This window comes from Amaranthus tricolor, chromosome 17 (genome assembly GCF_026212465.1).
Source record: "Amaranthus tricolor cultivar Red isolate AtriRed21 chromosome 17, ASM2621246v1, whole genome shotgun sequence".
In the NCBI taxonomy this organism is placed as follows: Eukaryota; Viridiplantae; Streptophyta; class Magnoliopsida; order Caryophyllales; family Amaranthaceae; genus Amaranthus; species Amaranthus tricolor.
In genome coordinates, this window is record NC_080063.1 from 5,473,846 (window position 1) to 5,484,963 (window position 11,118).

Below are 11,118 nucleotides of genomic sequence, written 5' to 3' on the forward strand. Positions count from 1 at the left end.
CAGGTAATCTTAATTTTTTAATAAAATGTTTTTGAGAAATTCAAAGACCTTTAAAAGGCTCCATAAGTAAGACGTTTCGAGTTCTGTAGTATACTGGTAGTATACTTGTATAATGATCTAATAATATATTACAATAAGTGTAATATTATACAATAGTGTAAGCCTTTAATATGGCAATTTGTTTGAAGGTTTCATATTAGGCCACAAAGACGAGGCCTACTACAAAATTGTCTTCCATTGGCTTTCACCAGCGCCATAACTCCAGCGGTTACACCAGCCCAGAGAACAGACGACACAAACTGGTGTGCATTCCGACCCACTAAAGTAACAAAAAGAGAACAATGATTAATCGAGGTGTTTTTGATGGGTTATATATAAGCATATAGTGAAAGCAAGGTTGGATTTGGCTTCCGAACCTTGGTTAAGCGAAAATGATGTAAATGTCAGGCCTCCGATCAACAAGGCTGAAGCCACCGGAAGATACTGCAATGACATGAAGTCGTTTAGATTAGTAGAAAGGACTACTACATTATACATCACATACAGCTATAGGAAACGATCAGAAACCTGAGAATTTGTATACGATCAGAAGATGATCGGAATACATAAGCAAGCTTTCTCCACTACGATTTTCTTGAAGTTGGAGTCATACTTTGAGAATTATGCTTTTTTCCTTTTTTAGGTTGAAATTAAGATGCTTTCTTTTTAAAACAAACTACTCCCTCCGTTTCCTAATGTTCTTCCCGTTTAGAATATTCTACTTTGGAGAGAGAAATTTAATTAAAATATTTAAGACATGTATAGATGATAAAATATATCTATGTGAGATCTCGTTAGATTTGTCTTAATGTATACTTTTTTATAATTTTTTATGATACGTATTTAGAGAAATAAAGACAAAATTTACTTTGAAAATTGTGCAAAAAATAAACGAGAACAAAAAAGAACAGAGGGAGTATAAATTATCCCAGAAGCAAAGTTCATAAGATAATGCCAAAAGTAAGGTTTACTCAATAACTCACTGAAAGGGATTCGAAGGCATTAAGTTGAAACGGTGAAGGATTATTTCTGCCAACAGAGTAACGACCACTGATGAGATCAATTGCATCCTGATAAAAGACAAGACTAATCTTAGAAAAATATTCTTTATTCCCAAAATAACAAAAGAAATCAACATCGTAAAGAATGCCATGGTCGCTTGCCTGTCTGACACCATCCTGAAAATTATTCAGATAATATCTTGAAAGTGCGCTCATTCCATCTGTAATAAGTCCCCCAAGAGTCTGCTTTCCATATCTGCAAATCCATCTCACGTTACAAGGTAGATATTTAGATTCCTACTACAAAATGTCAGACTTTTAAAGATGATATTTTATACCTTACGAGGTCTCTCTTGAGGGCATGGGTACCCGTATATTCTATGCTTAACTCATCTCCTTGTTCAACCCACACTAACAGCACCAGCAGATATAGCGACCATGGCATTAGAACATTTACAAAGGCTTCCATTAAACATTGTTGGGCTAAAATAAAATTAGCTAAAATACAATTACAGAGAACTCACAGATTTTAAACTTGTTGTACTCATCAGAACAGGTAGAAATGGTATCTTCAAGAGAAAATATGCCAATTCTCCTTAACTGTATATCTAATGATGTTCGAGCAAGATAGCTCTACATTTTAGAAAGAACACATGGTATATGTCAGAAAGAATATATAAAATGCTAGAGTCCAACTGTTTCAACATAGATAAATCAATTCAGTAAGTCGTCAATAAGCACCAGTGCACATTAAATAAACTGACAACGGTCCTTTAAACCTGGGTAACATTTGTTCGATCAAGGCAATCTATGCAGTTAGATCTAATGACTCCCCTTTGTTCTTCCAGCACTTTTCCGTTTGAATCAACAAGGAAATACCTGCTCATAAAGAAAATAAATGATGAGAATAAAAATTGAGCAGTGGAAGAGGAAGAGGAACATGATCCATAAGAATGCTACAGACAAATTAAACCTATAATTACCCCTGGTTTCCAAAATCTTCTGATATATCATCGTAGAGAAGGTGCAGTTTATCAAAATTTGAGTTACCACATATGCTGTGGAAGCGGAAGGCGACATATCTGCTAGTCCACCATGTACACTACATAGTTAGAAACATGAGGTGAAGAGAAACCATCTTATTAATCAAAGTGGTAATCTGTAAAATAAGGTCAAAACATGAGTGAAAAAGTCGCAATTGAAGGAAAATTGAGAAATATGTTCGACTCTTGTTTTGTTGCAGGAGGAACACCAAGACGCATTTACTAGTAACTTAATTACTTAACAAATCAACCTGAAACTCCAAGAGCCATTTGCAGATCAAAATTCCAGATTTTATACAAGTTTTGACAGAAAACTGTGTACTACATCTTCAATTCAATTTAAATCTATCACCAGGCCTTTTCATTACATGTAGACCATCTGAATCAGTTATAACTTAAAATGCGCAGCAGAGAAAGTCACCTAACGTTTGGCAGCTTTTCCATTTCAGCAGCATATGCACTACTAAGTTTCCCTTCATCACCATGCTAGAAAAGTAACAAAAGGACAAAAAACTGTCAAATTCAAATCACTAAAAAAAACAAATGTATGTTAAAAAAAAAAGATTGGCCTTTAAATTTCAAGAGGTATAGCTAGTAGCTACTCAGTTACAATTATTCAACATCATTTTAAGAACTAAAACTTAGTTTGCTTTCGATATTTTATTGAGTGTATAGAACATTAACTATCGGCATAAAATTTTGTTTGACTTGTTCGTACCTTAAGTATATTAGAAAAACAAATTTCAAAAGATTTTGAGCTACAATGGGATCCTCTCGATACCAAAAAAGCAGAAAATTTCAGCTCAAGGTACTAGGACCTTGTAATTAAAATAGAAACAGAATTATTAGAATTGGTTATGAGGATCAAAACACAAAAAATGCAAGCAAAAAATAAATCCTTTCAAGAAACTTATTTTCTCTGTCTATCAAACCTATGTGTCCACATTTCATACCTAAAACATTTACATCAGTGTAATGTAATTGATAATACAATGAATTGGGCCTCCAAGTATAAGTTAGTTACTCTAGTCCTTCAATTGTATTTCATTCTTTCATAGACCACTAAACTTATGTAACTCAAACTCATTATTTCACGTAAAGTATCTATTTGAATTTCTAAGATCTTTGACACCTAATTTTGAGCCCAAATCATGGAGAAAAAGGGTTGAACTGTACACTTGATCATGTACCCGTGACCGGTGGCGAATTTAGAAATTTGGAACAGGGGTAGCAGAAAACTGGAAATATTACTTACATTATTAAAAAAAAAGCTCAAATATTAAAAAAGCCAATATAAAAGCATGAAAAAAATTATTTTAATTCCTCTTGACAAGTTTTCAGATGTTGAAATCGACTTACAACTGCATCTAATTTAACATCTAAAACAAATCTTCTTCTAGAAAAATTTCATAAAAAATATATTTTTATCACTAAACATTCTCATAATAATATATTTTTGATTTTTATAAAATATTTTCTTAAATAAAAGGACCAATATACAAGGCGTCAACAAAAAAATATCAACTCAAAATACAAAAACTAAAGAGTTTCAAAATGATTACATAGAATAGAAAAATAAAAAAAATGAAAAGCATGTCAAAGCGGTTGAGTTTGATCAAGTTTTTTCTATTTCCCGGGTTTGATTTTTTATGGGTTACGGGCCAATGTTTTTAAGTTATAATCTAACCGAATTTCAATCGAATTTCAAGTTAATTTTGGGTCCAGGTCTAATAAAATCTTTTCATTATTTTTTTTTTTTATCCTTTTTGGGGTTGCACCCGAAATCCCTACAACCATGTGGAGCCGCCAATGCCCATGACTAACACAAGTACCTTAATTGGAGCAATATCGCATTGCACAATCCAATGCATGTTGCTCATAAATGAAACAAAAAAATGAACGAGAATCAAAAACCAATATATTTTTATATTGGTAATAGTACCAACAAGTAGAAGACAATCTTATTCTTACTTCATCAGTTAAGTCTAGTGCCAATATCTCCCCATATCTTTGTGATAAATCAAGGAAATGGTGCTCCACTATATTTGACTGAAAAGAAAGAAAGGAAGTTACTAAAACTAATTACCCAAGCAAACTCAATATAAACGCTACAAGTAGGAGCTATACCGTATCTTGATGATTGATAATATTCAATCGTGGTTTGTAGCTCAAATCCACAATTTGCTCCCAAAGAAGTGGGATTGAACCTCGGACCTGAAAATTCAATATTTGAAGAAAAAAATTATAAGGAGTATCATTATCAATAGATAAAGATATACAATGCATAATATAGGTATCATAACACAACTATTCAGCCTTCTTTAGGCTTCAATCTTATTGAAACAAGAATCTTGACTATAAAATACTAACTAAACAGTCCAGAACAATTTAAAATAACCACACCTTATAGACATTGAAAGAATAAAAAGTTTGAACGACTGCTAGGCATAAGCTCTGGTAAAACAAAACTACTTATAAGTTCAGCTAAATTCAGTTCAAAAGTAATAAGTGCGGTTCAGTACTTGTAATTTGTAAGTGTGGTTCAACAGTTACTAGTACTTGTTCTCTCAAATTTTCAATAATTAAAATTTACTTTACTTCAGTTTTGAACTGAAAAGGTCAGTTAAATTCAGTTCACTTCAACAAAATTCAGTTAACAAGAACAAACCTAAGTGATTGTCATCAATGCATACAAACTACCCGAATGTGTAATTGCATGACATTGCCAAAACAATATGGTCTACCATTTAAAACGGCACTCATCCCTTTGGTATGACGTAATGATCAAGAATCACACAAATTGAAGATACCAGAAAAATAAACAAAATTTTGTTATCATACAACAAACGAATTCAAGCTTGGAACTGCCAAATCTTTGTACATTCTTCACATCCAGTGAATGGAATGTTCCACATGAACGAAAAAAGTTAATAAGCCTCCATTCTCATAAAGAGTAGCAGTAATTCATTATTGGGAAAGAAAATTTTATGTGAATCCAACAATAAGAATTGTGAATCCACTAAGCAAGACATTGATTAAAATCAAACAAATAGACTTTTCAATATTAAGTTAAAAATAGTGTCACATGATTCGCCAATCTCCTTGCGAGTTGCAAATCGAAGTGAATTATGGTCAATTTTGGGTTATTCTTGGGCAAATTTGAGCGAATCGCGCATTCAAAAAGGGAATTAGCTAGCTAATCATGTTACACTGGTTAAAAACAATACCACAAGAAGGAAGACAAAATTCATAACTTCTCAATGATCAATAACAATTAATCCATTTCACTTAGACGAGAAGTGTAAATATTCGACACTGGTGGTACTCAAATGATTAACTTGTTTGAGCGATTGGCTCCGATGCTAGACGGAGCTAAGACCAATCCTAAAGATCTTATATATACATACTACATAGAGTACATGAGATATAATATACCATCAAAAATCCCATACTCCCTCCTGTTTAGCATAAGTGTCTCATTTCCTTATATGGTTAAGTCACTCTAAATGTCCCATTTCTATTTTGGGTATGTTAATATTACCAAATTACCTTTACTACTTTCACCTTATTTACAAATACACCCTTGTTAAACCCAAGTTAATTATCCTAAACTAAACACATTAACCTAATAAATCATCCCACCTACCTAAACTTTCCCTCCCGTTTTAAGAAACCCTACACCTGTCATCTCATCATCCCATCGCTTCCCTCTAACTTTCTGGGTACTCCTTCAAGAACCCTAAATCCAAAATGAACCCCATTCAACAATCTTCTCCATTTTGAAAATCAATAAACCTCCCTCTAACACTTTCATCTCTCTTTCATCTCCAACATGGCTTGGTTTTTCACGTTTCTCAATCAGGGTTCTTTAATCTTGAAGCTTCTTCAAACTTAAATCTATTATCAATAGAAGATGAAACCCTCAAAAATGGTGATGATTTACGAGAGATTGTGAAGGAAAAACCTATATTTTTGCTTTGAAAGAAGATGGGAATCATTTCGATGATTCTTCTTATTTATGAAGATTTGTCTGTTGAAATGGATTTGCAATGGGGAAGAAATCTTGATTCAAAGGGTGAACCCATCTATACTATAGATGCGTGGGTGAACCCACAATGTGAAGTTGATTGGGTTGAGGTTTTTGCGGATAGTGATGTTGAGGAAGAATGGTTTGATAGCTTGGATCCATTCACACGTATGTAAGGGAAGTATGAATTCAAACTTCAAACCAACCATGCATGTGACTCATCAATAAACAACAGGCCAACTACGAAGCAGAATCATTACAGTGTATGCAAGTTCAATGCAGAACATAAAAAGAAACAAACACTGATAATATAAAACTCTTCTTCTCAAAAGAGAATTGAATTATTAATGAGCTTATTGCTTACTACAGCATATAAATTTCATATTCAAGAAACATAAGTTAATCTATCAAAACAGGGGGAGTCTGGAGTTGCAAAGCAAAACAGAAAATTGAGCAGATTTGTTTAAAAAAATAAGCAAGATATTGATTAGACATTAATACCTGCAAAAAGGATGACCTGAAATCCTTTGATTCCAGCAACTGCTCTGTTTCAATGAAATTAGCTGCATCTCCCTCCAAGTTAGCTCCCCTTCTCCACATTCTGGTACCTTCAGTAATATAACGTAAATATTGAATAGATATATAGCCTTAAAGCTAGAGTAACAGGGTATTTCAGAACTTCTAATACCTAGCCGCCGCGTGCATCGTCTTGATATCAATGTTATGGTAACAGGAACATTTTTTAATGTTAACTCTGCAGTTTGGAAGCTTGAATCTTTTGTTAAGAAAATCATGACAGTTTTATTAAAGGAGTATGTTGGTTTACCATTTGAACATATAGGTAGGGAAATGCTCCCGTACTGCAAGGTGAGGATTGAAAAATCTAAATTCTTACATGACAATTAAAAAGAGCGATGAAAGGATATTTCCTTGCACCAGAGGCATAATGAATCCATCAAGCTGTAACACAAAGTGAAAGAAGTTGAAATATTAGCTGCTGGTGTAAGACTTGCACCAAAAACCATAATACGAGAGATCAAGTAATTCAATATGAAGAATCATAAACAGTTACCTTACACTCAATAAGCTCATCCAGAAGAGCTCTGTTCCATACAAATCGGGGATCAGCCTAGAATAGATAACAGATCAGACATGAGACAGAAAGCTGTATCAGTTTCTTATAAACACAAAATTTTCAAAGAAACAGAGTGTAGAAGCTAAATAAGGTAATGGCTCCTCAACCTTCTATGGGAGTAGTTTGGAACCATGAGTAGTTAACTAACTCTTTTTCCCAGAAAAGACCCCTCAATAATAAAGTAAATTTTACAGCACGATGCTAACAACTACTCCCTGCATACCAAATTAATTGAAGCATAAGAATTTTGGATCCTTTTCTTGTAGTGTAGAGTCGGGTGTTGAAAAGTTAGGATTGAAGATTGAAACGGTAGGGTTGAATAGTAGACTAATGAGGCAGGCTGCGGTAAGGAAGTAAACGTTCAACTAAATCTATAGAGTAAATGATTTGAAGTAGATAAGGTAAACTCACTATAAAAAAGAAACACATTTATTAAATTGAAAAAACATAAAAAGGAATATGTATCAAGTAATTTTGGAAGAAGGGGGTACAAATGATTATTTCTAAAAGTGGAAGTAAAAGAATTTGATGACAGAGAGTATAAGAAGATGTCTATGAAACACCCATAATGCTGTCATTTTGCTTGTCCCAAAAAAATTAGATTACACAAGAAGAGAAATGGGAGGATATATGACAAGTGTGGATGATTGCAAAACAGGAGATGGAAAACTAAGAGCATAAGGCTTCATGGCTGAGAAATTTGAGCTCTTCTAGTCTAAGCATACATTAACATTTTTCACTTATCCTAAATCACAAGCCATGAACTCCTTACACGAGAAAGAGAGAATAATAGAAATAACAAATTAAATAAGTACAAAGAAGTGAGATGTTACAATTTTTTGCACTTCCAAGTCAAATTGACATCAAAAAGAGACACAACAGAGCAGAAGATGTATAAATGGATTTATGAACTGAAGAACTAGCCATAACTATGCAAGTGACAATGATACTATGGTTACTATGATCTGAAAGGATTATGGAAACAAAGAGCAACTGTCAAGTGTCAAGTGTTCCTTGACTTCACCCACTTCCAAAAGCTGAAAGCTTTACTGAAAAAACCTCTTGATTCATCTCTTTTTACTTTTCTTTTTTTTTGTTTATAAAATATGCTAAAGTTCCCTTTTCACTATTCTCCAGTTTTTTCTCAAACCACCCCGTAACTACACTACAATGTCAGGCCTATCTACCACTCCCACTTATGGCTAGTTCATTGACACATCTCTCACCAAATTCTTTGGATGTACGAAAGATAAAACAATTTTGAAAAGGGATGACAAAAGGAAAATAGAACTCTTAGAACCAAGATACATAAACAAAAATACTGTTAACCCACATTCTAGAAACCCAATGAAAATGATTTCAACAGTGGAGATATCTTATTTTAGGAGCCATTTATAACATGAGTTATAAATGCAGGCAAGTCGTCTTATGGACTATGTGCTTATATAAAGCTATAAGCATTAAATTTGTTAGTCAAAATGGTATTGGATTGCGAGCTTAGGAATTTATGACAAAAGACACACGTCAATTGATGTTATACATGCTAAGTCGCTCCCCATTTAGTTGCTTGTTATAACCCTTAGGGCCACAAACAACATCTCCATTCAAAATATAATCACCAACATTCATACTCAGTTATTCATTAATCCTACAACTTACTGTAGATAAAAGTTATAGATATACAAAAGTGAGTTACCTGCTTCCAAATTGGTTTGGTCATCCACCCTTCTGCCAACTTCAACCTTCTCTGTAAACTAGTATTGTAAAATGGTCAGCTAAAACATGAGTATTGTTGAAGTCTAATCATTTATGTTGCTCGTAACATGACAGTGTGTTCTATAATAATCAAGATAAAGATTATGGAGATTGGAGAATACAAAAAGGCAGCATACTTCACAGTTATATCAGTTTCGTAGGAATAATATAATCCTGGAGTAGATTCCACAACTCTCAATAAATTTCTAAAGTATGCCTCATCTTTTTTCTGCACGACACAAATCGAGTTTTCAATCAAGAAAATGCACATGAACCATGGGAAGAAGAAAAAAAAGGAAAGTAACAAGAAAGCAAGACCTTACTTCCTGAGTACCTAATTCCTTTACAGCCTTATTACAAGGCAAGTATTTCATAGATTCAACTCGGAAAATAGGGAAACCGTAATATTTGCCCACTTCCTTAGAGGATGTTATTACAAGTATATACATACCTGCAGAGAAAAATGTGAACAAGAATCAGACAACAAATGTACATAAATTTACAAAAGTTCCTATGATTTATCTGGAAACAAGTTCATGCAACCAAATGTCCCATGGATGTTATCAATTGTTTTCTTATTACTGCCTCATTTTCACTTATTCTTTCTAGTGAAGACTCACACCATCATTGTTCCCACACAATAATTAGTAAAATGCTAAAAAGACAAACACAGGTATACTACATTTCTCTCACTGTCAAATTGATACAACAGCATATACAAAGTGGAAGAAACAGATCTACATACCAGCAACTAAACGAATGGTCCCAACTACACCGCATATTTTAGAAGTCTTGACAGGGTTTTCCACAACATCATCACCTGCAAAAATGGGAAGCAAAATCAATTGCCACTCAGCACACAAACAATTTCATCCGCCTAGAATAACAGAATATATATTTGGATTTCCACAACAGGACCTTCTTACGTAGTATACTGTACTAGGAAAATGGTGCAGCCATCATAATAGGGTCTTTGAATTAAATACAATCATATGCTTACTAGCTCCGGTTTGGAGGAGTGGGTAAAAGTGCGATCACCAAGGACCTACCTAGCAAAAGAGCCCAAAACACAGAAAATGTCCCTTTTATTGTCAATAAACTTTCTTATTTGATTGATGTAACCCACACTTATCACATGTTCTTATGACTGAAATGCATATTTTTCTTTTGTATATGATGGCCTTTTTTTTACATTTAAGTAAGGCGCCTAAAAGTCAAGAAAACCGCATTAGTTCTTACCATGTTTACATACTAACTCTGTTGGCTACAATTCACCCTTTGTGAGAGCTTTTTTGGGGGAAGTGTAGCTATTAAATGTACAAGAGTATGGTTAAACACAAACATTACAAATAAAATGCCTAAAATGCGCCAGGCATATGGTAATGGAAATGAATGTAGCTCCTTCGTGATTATCCTTATAAAAATTCAAATCACAAACGGAGACCAACTTATATGGAGCAGCACCCCATTAATAAGTTTCTACCCTTAGCACGAAGTACAACTGATTTCAAATTTGTAGCACAATCTTCTACCATTTTAGGAATTTGAGAAAAAAAGCATAGAACTTGTGATTGACGATACAGTTTCCAAAAATTGAAAAAATGGGAAACGTAACAGACAAAATTAAGATTATAATTTCCAGTAATGAAAAATAGAAGAGAAATGATCTTAACTGTGAAGTGGCTGAATATCGCCATTAAAGAAATTTGCGGAGAATCCATGATCAGGAGAAGTAACAGCTCTAATCACAAACTTATCCTTGAACTCAAGTAGCTCCATTTCATCAAAAAGACGAAAATTAGTGGCCGACAAAGGAGGAGTCGAAAGAGAAGAAGAAAATTCTTCTTCAATCACCATTTCTGTTTCTTCGATTTAAATCTCAGGGATTGAAGATAATGAACAAGTTTTCTCTGATTTAGAAGGTGGAAACCCTATAAAGTAGAAACTACGAGAATAACAATTGAGAAATGATGATGCCGAATAAGAAAGTTAATGGCGATTTAATGGATGTGAAAAATGGATAAGTCAGAAGATTTTCAATTCAGGTTGCACAGCTTTACGAAGACACAATTTTATCTGTCACGGAATTGTCTGTTACAACTTACAGTTTACAGAAAT

The 11,118-nt window shown here is 33.6% G+C and overlaps 1 protein-coding gene across 3 annotated transcripts; it reads right to left on the bottom strand.

The window, feature by feature from the left end:
* Positions 1-91: 91 nt before the first annotated feature.
* Positions 92-11,118, bottom strand: LOC130804754 (phosphoinositide phosphatase SAC8). Of its 3 annotated transcripts, XM_057669319.1 has the most exons (21): positions 10,674-10,811; positions 9,919-10,049; positions 9,746-9,820; positions 9,324-9,451; positions 9,138-9,229; positions 8,942-8,999; positions 7,183-7,239; positions 7,037-7,070; positions 6,799-6,879; positions 6,612-6,718; positions 4,211-4,297; positions 4,055-4,132; positions 2,505-2,569; positions 2,024-2,122; positions 1,820-1,919; positions 1,565-1,673; positions 1,379-1,451; positions 1,203-1,296; positions 1,023-1,109; positions 417-483; positions 92-319 (listed from the first exon to the last, which is right to left on the bottom strand). In XM_057669319.1, exons 4-21 carry the CDS (start codon positions 9,447-9,449, stop codon positions 192-194), a joined length of 1,542 nt encoding a protein of 513 aa, XP_057525302.1. In that variant the 5' UTR covers positions 9,450-9,451; positions 9,746-9,820; positions 9,919-10,049; positions 10,674-10,811; the 3' UTR covers positions 92-191. The 3 variants fall into 3 exon arrangements, with proteins under 3 accessions (XP_057525302.1, XP_057525300.1, XP_057525303.1); XM_057669317.1 differs by lacking the exon at positions 9,919-10,049 and having other exon boundaries at positions 10,674-11,114; XM_057669320.1 differs by lacking the exons at positions 92-319; positions 417-483; positions 1,023-1,109; ... (1 more) ...; positions 1,379-1,451; positions 9,919-10,049 and having other exon boundaries at positions 1,782-1,919; positions 10,674-11,118.